Raw genomic sequence first — 19,129 nt, 5'->3', positions numbered from 1 at the left:
TGCTAAAGATTCCCTTGCTAAATCTTCAAGTCTTTTTTGTGTGTGTGTCGATGGCTTTTAAAGCAATTCTTTATTGATTTTCTTTTAGACTATTGATCCTTGAACGAAACGCGTCTGCGAAATGTCCATTTGGTGGCAATTGTGTTTCATAGAGAAAAAAAAAAAATCCCCCAAAAAGGAATTAAAAAAAAAAAACCAAAACCCAAAAATCCCGGAAAAAATATATATATACACATTTATATATAAACTTAAAAACCTTGTACAAATGAGTTGTTATATATAAGATGCTTACACTAAGGGCAAAACCAAAATGGAACAAAAAACCTTTATACAATGTTTCAAGAAAAATCAAAGAGGAAAAAAAAAACCAAACCCATTTAAAAAGGGACAACATACAGATACAACAAGCAATTTCTAAAGCAATAAATACTACTGGTCCAATAGCGTTGTGATACTTTTAAGTGTTGAGTAGCGTTCCCTCCCCCAAAAAGAACAACACCATGGAACAAGGTATATTAACACGTTTTTTTTTTCTTTAACCCTTTGTTTCTGTACATTTAAACAAGAACAAGTAACATCACAATAAAGGTTTGTTTCACACGAGGAAGGAGAACAATGAAAAAAAAAAAAAAGAAGTAGTAGCGGCACTGCATTCATTGTGCCCTTAAAGGTTTAAAAACCAGATGTAAAATGATTGGTTCGCAAGCTCGTATTTAATACAAATAATAAAGAACCAATGCCTCCGGCAAGGGCTGCTTCAAAATTGCTTCTTTTTCTTTTTTTTTTTTTTCTCTTTTTGTCATTTTTAAAATCAGTCTTTAAAACTAAGCTATTGGAACTACATAACAATTATGTATATATATATTTTTTTTAAACGCTACAAAGACTTTAAACAGCTGTTGATAAAAATTTTGGCAGAATCATGAGGCTTTTCTCATCTACATATTTAAAAAGGAGAAATCGAAATAAGAATGGGTCAAATATTGACCAATGAACTCGATAAAACATCAACTAATGTAGCCACATGGCACGAATTAAAAACGAAACCAAGAGACGACGACGAACAGCGGACGACGACGAGGAGAAGGAGGAGAAAAAAAAAACAGAATAAAGGAAAAAAAAAAATCCCGAATCCCAACAGAATTCAACCCCCCCCCCCCCCCAAAAAAAAAAAAAAAAAAAAGGAAATCAAAAGGGCTAACGAGGCTAAAGCTATTCTAAGGACTTGGTTACGAGGGAGAGCGGCTGGGGCTGTGTCCCTGCCAGCGAGCTGTGGGAATGCAAGGAGGACGTTGAGGGCTGTGCTAGGGATGCGGCGGCGGCCGGCGGGAGGGCGGCCGGCGGGTGGTCCAGGGCCCCGTTGGGGCAGCTGGCAGCAGGCAGGGCGCCGGGCTTGCTCGCAGCGCTCTCGGTGAGGACGAGCGAGGATGGCGGCGGCATCATGACCAAGTGCGCCAGCGGGTCGGGCTTCAATGAGAGCGAGAGGGGTTGCGTTTGTTCAGTCTGTGGTTTCGAGTCTCTGGAGGGGGAGGCGAGCATGGCAGGGGAGGACGGAGGAGAGTCTAGTAAGCTTCCATCTGAAGAGGGTGGGCTGACGCAGCTGCCTTCACCTTGTATGTAGCGAACGCACTTTTTTTTTCTCCTAGAAACAGGGAGAGAGTTCTCTGTGAATAAAGGGCAGAGACGCTGATGGAGACAGTAATCTACAAAGAGCCATTCATTAGCTACTCTGGGCTCTGCGCAGGCGGCACCCTGGCCCCACGCGCCGTCCTGGGGGTCTGGTGGGGTGTCCTCAGCACTGAGCCCACTCGGAAACCCCCCCTCGGCTAACAGATTTGGAAAGGATTCACCAATTGTCTCTTCGTTCCCCTCCTCTTCAGGCCGCCTCATCTCCTCAGTTATTTTAATCATCAGAAAAGCAGGTAAAATGGTTTTGGAGCCCACTGTGCTAATCTACAAACTGGACTGTCCTCCAGGAAAAAAAGACAGTAATTTAATCCTTATAAAATCAAAGCTCTGGATAGTTGATGGTATCTCAAGGTGTCCCATAACGCTGTCCAACTCAACGGGGCTATCTCTACACCTAGGTCATCTGTTGTCTCCTACGATGCACTGCCCTTGGGAGGCAAGGACGGCTGCAAACTACTGATCACTGTTTTCTGTTAAGAACCACACCAAATCCAAAATGTCAGAGTCAGACAGGAGGGATATATAATAGGGAGAACAAGAGAGAGGGGAAATAAAAACAAAACGAACAAACAAAGCAAACAGAAGGAAAAATATCCAGGAAAAGGACAGGATAAACAGAGTATGATCCAAAATAACAAGAATAACTGGTTGTATGGCCTGCAGGTTGTGGCTTTAAATCGACTCAGTTTTACTTTTTGTTTTAAGGGAGAGTGGTAGATTTGGGAAGCTGCTCGTCTGCATTTTGGGGATTTTCCTCTGAGAGGCCATCCATGTAACTCCAGAGTGGGACCCAGTTTCAGTAGGTAAAGAGCACAACAACAGGTACAAAGGTGAGGAGCAACATGGAGCTTATTTCACACCAGGGAATATGAGAGTCTCACAAGAGCCGCTCATCTTCAAATCAGTAAGTGACCCGACAGAGATCTTTTCTCCTCCCTCTGTCCACTTAATAATGTAAAGGAGCAATGAAAACAGATGACAGTTTCACACCACCTCTCTTGCCAAGTATATGCAAGACAATTCTAGCAGCAGGACAGAAATAATGAGGCAAACAACCACAGCATCTGGCAGAACGATGTTCAGTGGCTACCTTGACCCTAATAATGATGGCTCTCCAGCCCTCCTATTCACAAGCACACCTCCCAAGGGAAGTGCTGAACCGCTGTCACACAGCCCAGTGTGTATCACAAAGTCTGTCTACAGCAGCTCTGCCACAAAACCTTTGGATGCTCAGGTAAGCTGCACAAAGCCACCAATGTGAAGGAGTAGGTTGCTCTTCCCCTCCAGTGGATACCTTGCCCTAGGCTCAGCAGCTTCATCCAAGGAAGCGCCCAAGCATAGCACAACAGCTGAATGTCGCCGGGTGACATTCCCTGCTCACATAGGTGCCCCAGCTCCACTGCTGGTTGTTAACGTTCTCCCCCATGCAGGGTAACTTCATTTGACTTGGGTTAAACCAAGTTCTGTTGCCTAGGCAATAGGGATAGATGCTTCTTGACTGCAAGGGAGATCTAACCAGCTTGATCCTGGAGTTAAAAGAGATCATCTCCCATAGCCAGGAAGGGAACAGCAACCCCGGCACCCCATCCTTCTACCACCTTCAGTGAGGGACCAGTGCTGTGACATCCCTTTCTCCAGAGACTCAGGCTCTGCTCCACGTTCCAGATGGCAAGGTAAGGGGTTAGGGCTATTAGAGTTTTAACCACGTTAGCCTGCAGATCAATACATGCCAAAAACTAAAAGACAACCATGCAACTTAAATGTTAAGATGAAAGAAAGGAAGAAAGATAGAAGACAGCAAGTAAAGGCTGTAAACCATGCTTTAGTAGAGCAACGTTAAAAGACAGAAAAAATTAATTTGGTGGGCTCAAAACAGAACCTGTTAATTCTTCTACCATTAACAAATAATGGGAAGCCTCTGGCTCTTGGCTTAAGGACAGTTCTGCTGCTCTTTTTCCCCACTTCCTAGATTCAGCTGTGCAAAGCTACCAGGGCCACAGGTCATGTCTGCACAGCTCTAGTGGCAAAGCAGAGCAGTGATGCTTCACAAAGCTCACCCATAATACCTGTGTGGAAAGGTGGGTTTTCACTGCAGGGCTCCCACCCCAAACCAACATTAAAATAATCTGCAAGCAGAGACCCACTCTCTGCCTGCAGCATTGATGGTGGTCCAGAAGCCATGCAACTGGATTGCTCTCTACCTACAAGGCAGTTATAATTTCTTCACTGGAGGCAGTTTGAATCCAGTTTGCCAAAAATTCAAAATAGGTATTTCTTTTTAATACTATTTAAAATTCTGTGGCCTGAAAGGAAGAGTTCCCATGGCAAAGCAGGCTTAAACCTCATCTACCTGACTTTCCGACTGTAGAGCTAAAACAACCTTTCTAAAACTAAACCCGCTGGTCTGCTACCTGAAGTAGTTTTCCTTTGACTGAGATTAAGCAAGCAAATTGCTTCCTCTGCTTCTGCGGAATATTAAACTCTTTAGTAGTGTGGCCACTTTTAATCTGGAAAGCCATTGCTTAAATCAGGATGGCTCAAGGAGGGGGACATTTCTCCAGCCTGTGCCATTCCCACCGTGTGTTACCTGTGGTAATGTGCGTGCAAGGGTTAGGTGGGACAGAAGGCAGAGGTAAAATCCCAGACCCTGAAAGCCAAATTTTACCAGAAGTGAACAACACCATGTAGCTCTGGCAAAGGGGAATAAGTAAGCACCCCAGGAGCTACCTGTGCCTCGGTTTTGCTCTCCTAAAAGTGGGAATAAAAAAACCTGCATATCCTCCTCAAGCACTAGTAAGGATTATTCACTTGTGCATTGCTCTGAAAGCATCAACTGCTACCTCAGCCCAGCAAACAGCAACAGACCCGACCCCACTGATGCTGCCCTTGAAACTAGCTCCAGGAGAGCATCAGGAAACCTGTAACACTGCAATTGCCATGAGTGAAAGCCACAGAGGATGACAATGGTGTATCTAGTTGCTGTGAGCAAAGATGTCACAGTTTCTACTGTGTCAGCACACTGTACATCTTTAGCACCTACCTAAGATGGGCTACTAAATGCTACCATGCTAGCAAATGCAAAGTTATAATGGTTAGGACCAGAACTAGGAGAGAAATGCTCTTAATACCTAGTGATAAAATGTCTACATGCATTTAAGAACAAAACAAAAAGAAAAGCAGCTGACTATATCAGTAAGCATAAAGCCATCAGCTGCAACACTGAAGTAATCTCCGATGCGCTGCAAAGATTTCTGACCAAATCTGGTGAAAGTTAAGAGAGGGCTTATGCTTCACACGTAACCTAAGCATTATACAGACTGAAGAAAAGTCCCCTTGCTGATAAAATGTAGTTTTAAAAGTATGCTGTTTACTTAAGCAGCTAGGGAAAGATAAAGCAACACAAACATGATGTGACCCCGGTTCTGTACTTGGCATACAGAGCCTGACATGCTTCAAATGCTCTATCTCTAGACTACACAAATATCTGCTGATAGTGTGTAGTGAACTAACCACAGAATAAAGCCCAACTAAACACAAGATGTGAAACGTTGGCTATCATGAGACTTGAGCCTCCTGATACAGGGAAGTGGCTACCCAGCTCTTCTGAACTGAAACCCTTCTTGCTTTAAGCTTTAAGAAACTGCTGTTTTCAAAACTTTTTAACATACATCCTGGTACTGATGCCTACGACACCAACACCCAGTACTAGCATGTCTCTAATGGGACAATATACAATCTGTTGAAGACATGTCTGGTGCCTTATCTGCATTTTGACACACAAACACCACCCCTGATCCGTGTTCTGCTCGACACTAAGCACAAACAAGACTGCGTGCATACACAAAATACGATGGACGTCTGATCTACATTCTAAATGAGATGGAGCACACGGGACTGGCATGAGTAAGAGGGGAAAATGTGGGAGAGGAATCACTACATACAGAGTGTGGTTTGGGTTGAAATACCTACCATCATAATATTCCAAATTCAAAGACTGCTTGTATCAGAACAAAGAAACAACAAATTTAACCAAATGCGATCATATAAGGAAAAAGGAATGAGAAAAGAACTACTCGGTATCCCTCCACCAAGAAAGAAGTACATACTGAATTATACATGGAATTAAACTCCAGTAGAACATGGGCTGTTGGAATTTGGGCTCTCTGATGTCTTTCATCTCCTTTTAATGCTGGAAACTGTCCTACTAAAGTTGCAATTAGTTTTGTCTAGAGCTCAGGCGTTTACAGCTCACTTGTTGGGATAAAATTTAGGAAAAAATGGATTTTTGGAATTGGAAAAAAAAAGGACATCAGATCATTTTAAAAAATGGTATCTACATAAATCTTATTGAGGCACAGAAGCCTACAGGTAGCTATTGAATTTTGCATTTAACAAACCCAAAAAGATTAGTATAATATAAGCTGTAAACACTGGCTTTTACATCTCTAATCATGAGAAAAATACTAGTGCTGCAGATCCCAGAACCTTATTAAAAAGCCTTTGGAGGCAGCAGACATAGACCCAAATGAAAGACAAAACACAGATGTCCAGCTAAACATTCATTTTGCTGACAATCTGGAAAAAAAAAAATGTAATTAAAAAGCCAAAAAAACCTGCCAGCTTTAAGGACTTCAAGTTTTCTTGTTCCCAGTTCTACCACCAGGGAGAGGTTATTGGTAAAGAAAAGAGAGAAAATGGCATTAAATTAGCAAGGAATTCCAAAGATCAAAGATTATTAGCAATTGATGCTGTGGGAAAGAGAAAGGTGGGGAGTGGGGAAAAAAGATTAAAAAAATAAGATCACACAAATGCACTAAGAGGACAGATTGCTTTTATTTCCCCAAAGGCCTAGTGGGTAGTATTATACCTGCATGGTTTGCACCATAAACTCTGTCGGTCAAGCCCGAACAATGCCCGACACTTCTTTGGAGTATTTGCATCTGTTAGCATAAGGTAAACACAAAAAATACAACACAATGGTGGATAGAGCTCATTTGGTCTGCGTCATCTTAGCTACAGCTACGTTTAGCTTGCAATCACCTCAGTTTTATTTGGTAATCTCCCCTCATACCAAGGGCAGGAAAGAAAACAGGACTTTCACAATGAGCCAAAAGAAAACAAAAACAGAGATCTCCGACACAGTCCGGTGCCGGCACTGCACTCAATGCTGTGTGATTAAGGGCTTTGGGAGCGACTGTCCTCGGGTGGAGGCTTGAAGAGCATATGGGCTTAAGGCTGATGCTGTTTTACAGTGGGTTTTTGGCTAGCAGCAGCAAAGAGGAAGGCAAATAAAACAACCAACAACGACAAAAAAAGAAGCAAAACCCTTTCAGAGACGATAACTCATGGCAGTGTCCCACTCCCTTGTGTCTTCTAGATCACAACACAGAGCTACAAAGCAACAAGGCAGGAAAAAAAAGGGGAAAGTACCAAATAAACCAGCTGCAAATCAGCCATAGCGAGTCTGGGAAAACTATACACACCTGCAGGGGCCGCACCAGTTATTCTGTTGATCAAGGCCAAAGCGCGCTCGGCATTTCTTAGGAGCGCTCAGGTCTGAATGAGTTCAAGAAAAGCGAGCAGAGAAGGAAAGAGAGGAAAAAAAAGAAAAGGGGAGAGGGGGGGAGAGAGAGAGAGGAGGAGAGAAAAGGGGAGAAAAAAGAGAAAGATAAAAATAAGGAAAAATAAAAATAAAAAAGGGAATAAAAATCAATGTCCTCGTTATTAATTGCAAAATATTGACTTGATTTAAAAGTTAAAAAAAAGTGATAATCACATTTTTATTCAACTCTTGAGATTAGCTGTTGCAATTAAAGCTGCAGTATCCCTTTATAAAGGACTGTTTCCTTCCCTTTTAAAAGAGCAGCTAGAGGAAAGTCATTGTGGCTGGTCTAGCAGGATATTTCAGGCAAGATTTCTTTGGGTTGGGGATTTTTTTATTCACTTTTTTTTTTTTGAGAGGGGGAAAAAGGAAGAAAAGAAGCTGAGTATGGAAGTTAGATCCTGAACATGCTTTTTTCTTCAACTCAGATACAAAATAAGAGAAAAAAAAAGAAAAAAAAAAAGAAAAAAGAAAAAAAAAGGAAATTATATCTCCTGGGATAATGCAGCTTTTGGAATAACATTCAATTTATTTGTTTTGATTAATTTGTGTTGAAAAGAATGGATAAGAATAAGCAGATTGCGGAATGAGCGGGTTAGTATCAGCCAGAAAATAAAACGTGAAGCATGGCAAGGTGCTGAGTTAGTACAGCTGGTGAATTGCAATGAAAAGGCTTGAGCAGAAAGGGAAATAAAATAAAGAAAACAAAAAAAAGTAATCCAAAACTAAAATAATAATAAAAAAATGCATATGCATGCTAATGTGAGAAGACTTAGTGGGAGCCATGAAAAATGCCATTAGATTAAGGAGGTTCATTACTGACTTGCTTCCATTCTTTATCAGTCTCTTTAAAGAAATACTGCATATTCAATTTGCACAGTTAGTACAACTCTTGCGTTATTTTTACTGTATTACTGTTTTAATAGCAATTGTTACAAAACAAAAAAAATAAACAAAATTAAAAAATACTATCAAACATATAATAGATACCAAGATATATAGATAATAAATACTATCGAAACGTGTGGATGGTACTTTCTCTTAATGTCATACGTGTTTAATGTTAAGATCTATAATGGCAGGAAAAAAATTAAAAGAGCAGTTTATAAACTATTTTAAATGACTCAAAATGACGTTAGCACCTGTAATCGGAGGAAGTGAAAGGCAAGGATTTAGGAAACATTCGCTGTGTTCTGAAAAAAAAGAACAAATTATACAAAGGCTTCAAAAAAACTAAGTCAGGGCTTCTTCAAAATTGACTATGAGATTGCCTATGCAGTATTTCTAATTTCCTATAGAGAACGGCAAACCTCCTTAATTTAAAATGGGTGCGATTTACCACTGTAAGGCATGCATCAGGACATACAAGTACAGCCCAAATTAATATCAAACACATACATACGTACACGCACACACATGTGCAAAAGAAGCGGACAACTTTATCAACGGTGGCATAGGCATTACAACTACGGCTCTGCAGTTACAGGCTTTGCAATTACTAGGTACGAATTCAGCTAACGTCACAAGAGGCTCTTACATGCAGTGGCTTTGGTTACTAGTTTTAGAAGGGCAATAACATGTAAATAATTAAGAGTGCATTAAAAAAAAAAGGCTGTCTAGTATAGGGACCAGCTCCCCGTGAGGCCAGGAGACTTGTACCCACCTCCCCCGTACCTAGGAGCATCACACCAGGATTACCACACTTCCACTAAGCAAGAGATTTAAGACTTATTTTTACTTACCATTGGTCTCTCCTGGCTGCTTATCCCTTTTCCTCTTCTTCTTCTTTCCCTGCAGGAAACACACACAAACGAGAAGGATTAAAATACCCCCAAAACACGTGATTGCAAGACAGCACCAAGTGATGGGGCTGCGACTGGTGAGTGAAGCTCCATGGGGAGGACACTGAAGCGCAGCGCTGGTTCGCTCTCAGTGCAGGGAGGCTTGGGAGACCCTAAGGGGATGCTGTGCCCTGGAGATCACTCTACTTGCCCACCCTTTGACTTTTCAAACATCCTTGCTTCAGCCCCCCCAACCCTAAAAACCACCAAAGCCCTAAGCAACAGGGGGTAAAACAACTTGCAAGATGCTTCTTTTGAGATAGGATCTTCACAAAGACAAAAGCATTTGATACTTGTATGCTCCTGGCTCTGAAGTTTCTAAAATCATTCATGGTCACGTTGTAACAGGGCACGGAGGGGGAAAAAAGGGAGACTGAAGTGGGAAGAGTGCATGAGTGAGGTCAGACTGCGTCCCTGGAGCTCCTCAGCACCCAAACCCAACTGTTAAAGTGGAGGAGGAAGCCACAGGAATGAGCAAATCCTAACCTGCAGGTTTTTAAGTGCACTGACAACATAGGAAGCAAAGCCAGGACAAGAAAAAAATCCAGAAATAACTAAGACCCTTCCCATATTTTCCTCTATAACAAAGAAAATAACTAGCAGTATTTTGATAAACTGTGTCCCTTTCCCAAATACTGCCCCCCCACAAAATGATGCTGTTATTCAGGGTCTCTGACCGGAGGCAGAAAGGCCTTTCCTCCTTTTCCCTCTAGCAGTGTGGGAGAGGACAACCAGGAGCAGGAGCCTGACTTCACTGGAAACCAACCACTGTTTTCCAAGAGAAGAGTTATAAAGTATCAAGCATAGCTAAAAAGGGAAAAGCTATTTTCTAAGGAAACTGAGCTACAGGGTTAGCAGAGCAGTACAAAAAGGCCAGCGCAGGGGACAGAGTAAGTTCATTTTCACAGCTCCACAGACGCTAAAAGCAATGACTTTTGGGCCAGCAATGTCAACTGTGAGCAGCACAAGAGATCCTGGCTTTTGAAGATGCAGTAGGAAGAGATGTTGATGAAAGGACACCAGACCAGCAGTCCCTGGTGGTGAAGAGGGGAAAAACAGGTCTTAGAAGAAGGAATCTCACGTCGCTTTTGAAGGGTTGGACCTATCTGTGGGGAAGCCAAGAGGCTCTCCCACTTGGAGAACATTTTTTCTCAGTAGGTTGGTCTGGCTTCCAGCTAAATGGTTAAGATGGGCTTCAGCTTGGCACATCCAATGTGAATGTTGGATTTAGATTTGTTGTTGTTGTATTTTTCCTCCCCAAAAGCCAGCTTTCTGGCATGGGGCTTCTGTACTCGTTTCCCCCTTGGTTGCTCGGGTTTGTAAACTGCCACCCGGCTGTCCGGGCTGCAACAAGTATAGTCTTGCTCGCAACAGCCTTCTGGTGATGGAAAAAGCTTAATCCTGTAGCCTGGATGCTGCTGAGAAATCATTTTCAACTCCTCTGAGGTAATTTTTGCTGTTACGGAAAGTTGTCACCCTGAGCCAATTGCTACAGCAGCTGTCAGTCTAACGTGACAGGCAGACAAGCCAGACAAGCATTACTCCTAGAACCCCCCAAGAATAAAACAGAAACCATGCTACCCTTAAGTCCACTTATAACAAAGATACAAGAGGCTCAGACACTGCTCCATCTATACTGATTTAGATTGACAGTAACTCTGAAAGTCAGGGATTTTTTTCCAGCTTTACAACAACGTAACCAAAACCAGACAATTGCCTCAGGACCACAAACCTGATTTTTATTTACTCTCAAGGAGGCAACTTGTATAATGAACGGACTGCATCTGTGGCAAATCTTTGCTTAATCTTTGCAGTACATTTGGGAATTAAAGGACTATTTCAGTTTGAGACCTCAGAACTTCTTCACACAAGGGTCAGCCAGCAGAGAGGTCAGGAGTCACCTGCCCTTTACAAACTCTTCAAGCCAGGTATTAAAGTGCTATAACCCCTTTAGGGAGCAATCTGTTAAAAATGGCTGATATACAGGAATGTCAGTCAGCCAGGGACCAGAAATTTCTGGTTCCTTTTCAACACAAGCTCTGGAAAATGTTCCTAACAAAGAACTGACAGAGGTCCCACTAATCTCTTGTACACCCTTTGCAAAGGAAAGACAGAGAAGAATCACCTAACCACCTGGCTTACTTGTTCAATTTCTGTACTACAAGGACATATTTGTTTATATATCTAAATTAATACACAGACTATGAGAACTATGGCAGCAGTTTTTCAAGTGCTCTGCAGAAGACAGCTCAGATTGTCCTTCTCACACTAGAGCACATGGTCTGTAACACTTTCTGTCACGGTACTACACAAATTCTTAGGCTGCAAATAAGTGTGGATGTAAATAGTGGATAACTGTTTGGCAGCTCCCTCTAAAGAGCCAAACCAACATGGATTTGACAGGATTGCCCAGTTCTTTGGTACTGATTTTCTGGACAAGTGACAGGGAAGGTGACTAGACCCTGACATACTCTGAGTCCAGAACTTAACGTCTTATATCAGACCTCAGGAAGAGCAAATGTGACACCAGCCAAGCCATCAGAGATTCCCTGAATCCTCTTCTCTGATTTAAGAGCAGCCTGAAAGCTGTGTTTCTGGAATGCACTGCTCCTGTTTCTGAAGACCTGGGCTACAGCTGGCCTGATCCTCGGGCCTGATGTGATGTGCCTAACAATTTAACCACTTCAAGCAGTCCAGAGTTGCTCCCCTGCTAGATGTGTGAAGGGCTCAAGACCCTACAAAATGCTGAGGGGAGCTCTGAGAGCTCTGGATGGACCAGGAGAAGAGACATAAATAAATCCTGTGGATGATGCAACCGTGTGATGCAAAGGTAGCCTGCTCTCCTCAGGCAGTAAGGTTCCCCCTGAAGGTCACTTGGGGGTACAGCATCAAGCCGCTGGGAAAGCGCCAGCTTTCTCATCTTGTCCTTTTTAGCTTGAGAAGAAAGAGTTTCTCAGTGCTCACACGGTGAGGACAAAAGTAAAAGGTCCTAAACACTGAAGGCTTTGTACATGCCCATCTGTCAGTGGCAGAGTCACTGCGCAGAATGAGCATTCCTGAAAACTCAGTTGAGCCTATACTCCCTTTTGAACACCCAAGAAGATGATACTACTCAGTGTCAAGGAACTACCTCAAGCCTGTGGTCTAAGTCTCAGGACAGGCTATGCTAAAAAGAAAGGGAAGATGTGTTTAAGCAGGAGCAGTGCCTCATTGGGCTTAACGAGGCCTTCCCTAAGGAGCTAAACCTGCAAAGGCGAACAAAGGAGGCAGGCAGAGCCCAATGGAAAGAAAAGATGATCAAGAAAGGGCACAAGGTTTGAAAATATGTCTGTAAGTACATATCACTAAATGAGTGAGCAAGTGTATTCTCCACCTCTGTAACAGCACAGTGCTGCTGCTGCTCTAGGCTTTGCTGCACACTCTGAACTGGATTCTTCCTATCCATACATGCAAAAGCCCAGATTCACATCACAGTAAATGTTGCTATATACAACACTTTTGTGATTCATGACAAAATGGGATATTTACAGTAAAATAAATAGTGATGCTGACGATGATGGAAAAGGCAGATTTCAACAAAAACAGTATGTGTAACTGACATCAATCTTAGAGCTGCTGGGCCCCAAACCTTCAAGGAAGTCTGCTTGCAAGGCAGGGAGCAGAGTGCATTCCAGAATTAAAGATCTTGATAGTTTTGGGTAATTCTTATTTAAGAAAATTATAAAGATGCTGATAGAATCCTGTTAAAGAGGGTTCAGAGCTCCCAATTCTGTCAAGAATTTACTGGTTTAGGCTTGCAAACACTACAGCTGGACAACTTACTCTTCATGGAAGACGGGGTTATACACTACCAGTAAGTGGTTACAACACTGGCCTTATGTTTTAAGAAGCAGAAAATTCTACCACTTTTAGCTACAAAAGAGGCTTTCTGAAAGGAGGAGTGTGGGCAATCAATCTTAAACCCACTCCACAAACTGATCACAAACTCCAAAACATTTCTTCAAAAATGCAGGCAGGGGAGGAAGATAACATGGCCATGAAAAAGCAGAACAAAACCAAAATATACAACAGTAGAGCATGGAATAATTCATTTAACCCCACTTGAGAGTAAGACTTTCAAACGAGTCACGCTTTTGGTTTAGCCAGTCCTTCTCTGAAGCTAGGATAAGTCATTCTTCCACTTTCCACTATACTCTCACACAGATAAGCGCAAGACACTAATTATTCATCTTTTTTTGGAGGAAAGGAGAGGAGCCATACTAGGGGAATTCTGATTCACCAAAACATGAAATTTAAAAAGACCAACAAGTCAAACAGCATTTCCAGGTGCTGGTAAAAGTGAAGGCAAGAGTTTCTTCACAGAGCTCTACTGTCATGCCCCAATTCTAACCTTTTACTAGTCCCAACCAGGAAGCTTTTTCCAAGCGGAGGGCTGGGAATTATCCCCACCACTTTTAGCATCACAGAGGGAAGCATTCGTTGTTGTTACCAGATTGGGATCCCAAGGCACGCTTTCCAAGTAGCGCTTGTGTGCAATGTGTGGTCGTAATTCAGCAGGTCACACCTACATTTCTACAAGCTCTACTACTAAAACAATTTCCACCTACATAGGAACCTACATAGTTATCCCGTGCGGACCAGCCCGGGTACAGCTGCATATGAAGCTGTCGTTCCTTTCTTGCTAGTTCATAGTATTTCGCTTGCTCTTCTCTGGATAACGCGTGCCACTGAGGTGAAGAAAAGAGAAGACAAAATAAAAAGCACAAGTGTTTGTTTGTTTTTTTTTAAGTGTGTTAACAGCAGAATACATCATTTTTATATAAATTCAGCTAGAGTTGATTTCCATGAAAAAGAAGACACGAAACCTGATGATCTGACATGCTGACATTCATCTTCTATTTCTAACTCCAGATTATAAATCCAGGTAACTAAGTCACAACTAATCTTTTACTCACTCAGCCCCTTTGTCTCCTGATGACCTACATGAATTAAGAAAACCAAACAAAAAGAGCAGGGGAGAGGCTCCAGAAGCTGAACCATTTGTCCTGAGCCAGAGCTCACCTACAGATTTAAAGGAGGTCTCCCCATCCTTTTCCCACCGGCAGCCCCTCTTCTCTTCTGCCCCTCACAGGTGCTGACACTGGTACTGTACCCAAAGGCTTTTTCCTTCCCCATTTAATGTTCTGTTTTAGGACAAAATAAAAACCTGAGATTTTTCCATCTACAGGTCATGGAAATAATATTGAAAAATCACTGCTATTAACTCCCTCTCTTGCCCATGAATGATGCCCACTAGCATTAAGTGTCTGCAAAAACACCCCAAACCAACGTCTTTAGTAACTTCCCTATCCGTTATTGAAATATCAGGAAATCGCAGGGATTCAGGTGTGAATCCTACTGAGTTTTGAACCCTGCTTGTACTTCTCCCTCGTTACCTACCCTTCGACCAAGGATTTGGTTGATGGCTGCGCTCTCTTTCAATGTGCATTCTGCTACAACTTTTGCTCTCATTTCCTTCATATACAACATAAATGCATTAAGAGGTTTCTTTATGTGTGGCTTCTTTTTCTCTTCTTCTTTTTTGGAGTCCTGATGTTTTCTGAAGGGTAAAGATACAACAGACAGAAACCTTACAGTGAGAAACCTTGTGAATTTATAGAATTAATCCCCTCAATATCTCTAGCATTAATCCACAGAAGTCCTAGGAGAAGGACTAGAAGTATCTCTGGAGCCTTCACCCTGGCTGCTGGATGAGAACAGTTTTAAGAGAATTATAAGAAAGCCCATCTTATGTTTAGGCAGTATCAATAAAAAACCTTTCAGCCCCTACAAGAACCTTGGAAGGACATGGGCACTCAGGAAAATGGATTCATGGGGAGGGCTGGTGATTGAGTATGATGGCCGAGGAAATAATTACATTCCATCATCAATGGGAGCCCAAATGCTTTCTGCTTCCTCCATGAAACAGAAGGCAACAAGCACCAGGAGCACTAGAGGCAGAGGTAGACCAGAACTTTCCTCAGTTCAAACCTCAACTTGATACCGGTGCTCTCTGCGGCTTTGAACAAGCCATTTATGCTCTATTGTCTCCTGTTGTGTATCTGGTATCTCAAAGCTTCAAACCAGGCAATGAGTAACAGGGAAACCGGTCAAGAAGCTTAAATCTTGATCAAGAAAACTCCATTTCCTCATCTGAATGGGTGAAATGAGTAACTACTGTCTACGTCACTGACAGGCTGTTAACCATTATTTTGACACATTTTGGCAGTTAAACCACATTCAAATCAATCAGAACAGAGGAGAAAAAATCAACTTAAAATTATTTTAGAGCAAAAACATTCCCATAAATCCAAGCTTTTCTAAAAGCTATACATGCACAAGCGATGCTTTGGGTGTTCTAAAAAGAAGCCATAAGAAGCAACAACTTACGAGCTGTGGAGTGAGCCGACGTCGCTCTGGGAAGATTCCTGTTTGACTGTTGGTGTGACTATGGCCGGATGAGGGATTCCAGTTGTGTGTAAACTATGGTGTGGCGGGACCATGTGTGGAGGAAACCTAGAGGAGAGAAAGCTGTGTAAATCGTCAGAATAAAAATGAATGAATGGGGAGGGATGTGTACACACATTAAAAAAAAGGCATATAACAAGCACATGACAGCTAGACAAAGCATATGAGAGCTGGCAGCATTAATTAGCAATAAATTAAACATAATGACTCTTCTAACGTCATTAAAGCCAATCTTCCCCTTCATTATCATTACTGACATGAGACATCATGCTTTCTAACATCTTTAACAAAAGGCAAATTCAACTGGATGAACTTGGATGAAAGTGGAATTGCAGCTACCTGCAATGAAATCCACCAGTCCGTTTCTTTGCTAAGAAATCATCTGTGGCAACCACAGAATCAAGTTTTATAGCTCTGAATCATGCTGTGAATTTGGGATGACATCTTTTATTGCATACTGACAGCAAAATAATACATTAATGCCAACACAATCTAGATGCATTTTTGACAGTCCTTACAGATGCCTCATTAGATATGTTTTGTTGATGGAGCCAAAGAAAATATTTATTTGTGTCTACTAAATCTGTGAGCCACATTGCTTTAACAGAAGGTGGGAAGATTGTGGAATCAAGCCAATTTTGACCCATTAGGTAACCTAGGAAGATTTAAATTCATGCAAAATAACAGTCTAGCCTTTCTAAAGAGAAAAAATGTTGTCAGCTCTATGGTTTATGGCCACATACATGGACAGGCCTCAGTCCTGCAACTGGATTCAAAAGGATGTGCAATCCTTCTACATGAATCTAATTGCTCGGTTGGGGCCATAACAAAACATGGCACAATCATTCAGACTTTTTACTTTTTAACTTAAATGAACAAACTTCTCAAAAGCAGCACTGACTTCTTATCATTATTTCTTAACAGTTTCAGAAAGGTTTTGCAGTGAATAAAGCAAGCACACTATGACTGACTGCCTTCTCCTTAAAAAAAGCCCATTGAAGTCAACAGTTCTCCCAGGTATGGGATCTAGCCTAAAATTTTGGCTCGGAAATAACCTCCCCAAAATTCCAAAACTAAAGTGATCTGGCAAAAAACAAGGTTTTTATCATTGCAAATCCCTACTCTCATCCCAGTTCAAATAAAATACCCCAATAATATGGAACATGCAATGAGATAAAGAATGCTTTCTTCTATCATCAATATACAATGATTTTTTTCTATCAAATAGGATTTTAAATGGAATGATATACCATTGACAATTAGACTGTGTACAAGTATCACAAATATAATGGGATTTATTTTCCCTCCCCCATCTTACAAGTTCCATTACTGAGTTTAACACCCCCCCACCCCAACTACCCAGACATTCCCTCCATTCACAAGATGACACAGAAAGACTTTCATGAACAGGAGGTACTGTCCACTATGAGCTCTGAGGACCTTTGTCTATCAGCTGGTGTAACTCAGGATCATTAGACAGAAGTATTTTGTCTTTGAAGGCAGTGGTGGGAAGAGCAGGGATTGACAGGGAGAATGTGAAATTGTTCAAACGGTGGAGATCTGCAGCTCCTCACAAACAAAAGCATGGAGAGAAGGAAAGGAGGAGGGTGTGATGGCAAGGAAAAAGAATGGGCAAAATGACCATTCCTACATCTGTTAAAGACTCACAGACACACATCTCCAAGTGGATTATCATAATGCCTTCCCCACTCTGACAAAAGTAGCTGGGAGAGAAATGCACATTTGGGGAAATGCTCTGATTCGCGGTCAGGTCATAACAGAAGACTGGCAAGGCTACAAGGAAGTCTCACTTGTGCCACAGAACTGCCTCACCATCAGCAACACTTAAACTGGGCCTTTGTACCGGTTTCCTTCTGTTCTCCTTGTCTTTATTTTTGTGTGTATATATTTGGATTGAACATACTTGAAAGTTTGTTCACATAGTGCATGGGGCCTTCAGCCACAGTACAACGCAAACAAAAACTGATAGTAAGAGCTTTTTAGAAATGAAACAACTTATAAACACGGGCAAAAATAAACCTAAAGTAGCATAAGTACAGTGATAACAAGTTGACACATATCCTATCAAATGACTGTCTACCCTTGGCAAGACACAGCGATCAAGAGAGGACTAGTTGCTGGGGCTGTCTAGGGTTCAAACTCGAATGAGAGCCAGTGACGACATACTGAAGGATGAAGATGGAGATGAAAAGCCTACCTTCAGAGAGGAGGAAGGAAGAGCTGCTTTTGTTTGGCATTAGGACACAGTGCGAAGGGCAGTGGGCACATACAAGCAAAGAAGAAGAGCTGAGAGCGGTGGCAGCACAAGGACAGAAAGGGTGTGAGAATGGACCTGAGGAAGACCAGACTCATCACTGCAGAAGGGCTCACAAAAGACTGATTACAGCTGGAGTTAATGAGGACAAAAGATGGTGTCTGCTAAGTTTCTGACCTTCCCTAGTTATGGGGAAAAAGCCTTTTTCCCAATTACCATCTAGGAGAAAGAAAGTAAATACTTGCACATTAGAGAGTGAGCAGACGGGGAGGAAGGGCAGTGGAGAAAGAGAAGCCTCCTCCATGTGTATGCGTTGTGTCAAAGCCTGGAGGATGGAGAAGCCTCCACTGACTTCACCTGGGCTGGGATTTTACCCTCCAAGCTCTACATTTCACAGACATGGCAGCCTTCATCAACAGGCAACTGCAGCTCAGTGGTTATTTTCGGGGTGGCAGTTCCCCCAAGGAAGTTGTATGTCCATTACCAATAACCATTCATTACTTCACAATAAATCTCTCTCCCTCCAAGGCTGCCTATTGGACTTACACAGCCCTTCGTACGTTTGGGACTTTAAAAGCATGCTCCAGAACCCAGCGTTGCTCTCACAGTCCCATGGACTTCAGCAGGCTGGATGACGGCTCAGCCTGAACTCTGAATACCTACTTATTTCCACAAGACACCCACTCACACAGCAGTACAAGTGGGGGAAGAGTGTTAATTTTTAAGTTCCTGGCTGCACTCCAACTTCAGTAATTACATTCAGCAAAAGTGAATTTCCCCTGAAATTTCAATTACAGAAGGTATTTTCCACTGCCACCACTTAACTGCTGTGCAGTGTTTGGTGCAATTCTGCTAAATTATTTCCTGATTTCCTCTCACAGCAGTTGTTTTTTCATAGTGGGTCCACTGTTTGCCCATCAGTCAGTTAACCCTGTCTCAATTTACACTAAGGGCATATTATAGAGTGGTAATGAAGGATCAAGAGATGTTTTAAGCATGTCACACGCATACAAAGTAAGTGGCAATGCTACCAGCAGAGAAAAGAGCTGTAAATGGTTAAAACAACCTGAAGACACTACCTTAATAGTCTAAACCATTTATGAAAATCACTATTAGTCACCCATTAACCTTCTATAAACTATTCATAAGCACACTCTAACTAATGAACTGTAATTACTAAGCTTAGGGAACATTCAGGGCTGGGAAGCGTTACAT

General features: G+C 42.1%; 1 protein-coding gene across 35 annotated transcripts in view; it reads right to left on the bottom strand.

Moving 5' to 3' along the window:
* Window positions 1-1,185: 1,185 nt before the first annotated feature.
* Window positions 1,186-19,129, bottom strand: part of TCF7L2 (transcription factor 7 like 2) — a 175,675-nt gene continuing 157,731 nt past the window's right edge. For 4 of the 35 annotated variants that reach the window (XM_057421127.1, XM_057421135.1, XM_057421126.1 and 1 more), the window contains 7 exons: window positions 15,562-15,702; window positions 14,572-14,731; window positions 13,752-13,859; window positions 9,034-9,082; window positions 8,434-8,484; window positions 7,173-7,245; window positions 1,186-1,642 (listed from right to left, as the gene is read on the bottom strand). In XM_057421127.1, coding sequence (XP_057277110.1) covers window positions 1,213-1,642; window positions 7,173-7,245; window positions 8,434-8,484; window positions 9,034-9,082; window positions 13,752-13,859; window positions 14,572-14,731; window positions 15,562-15,702 — 1,012 coding nt within the window. In that variant the 3' untranslated portion in view covers window positions 1,186-1,212. Of the gene's footprint in view, window positions 1,643-5,657; window positions 5,687-6,556; window positions 6,630-7,168; window positions 7,246-8,433; window positions 8,485-9,029; window positions 9,083-13,751; window positions 13,860-14,571; window positions 14,732-15,561; window positions 15,703-19,129 lie in introns of those variants that run through there. The other 31 variants (XM_057421137.1, XM_057421129.1, XM_057421128.1 and 28 more) reach the window with 25 other exon arrangements.

The sequence above is a fragment of the Pezoporus wallicus genome, unplaced genomic scaffold (genome assembly GCF_028554395.1).
Source record: "Pezoporus wallicus isolate ANWC-B61680 ecotype Strahan unplaced genomic scaffold, APGP_CSIRO_Pwel_v1 contig_3365, whole genome shotgun sequence".
In the NCBI taxonomy this organism is placed as follows: Eukaryota; Metazoa; Chordata; class Aves; order Psittaciformes; family Psittacidae; genus Pezoporus; species Pezoporus wallicus.
The sequence above is the reverse complement of the archived record's forward strand: the minus strand, read 5'-3'. Positions and strand labels throughout refer to the sequence as shown.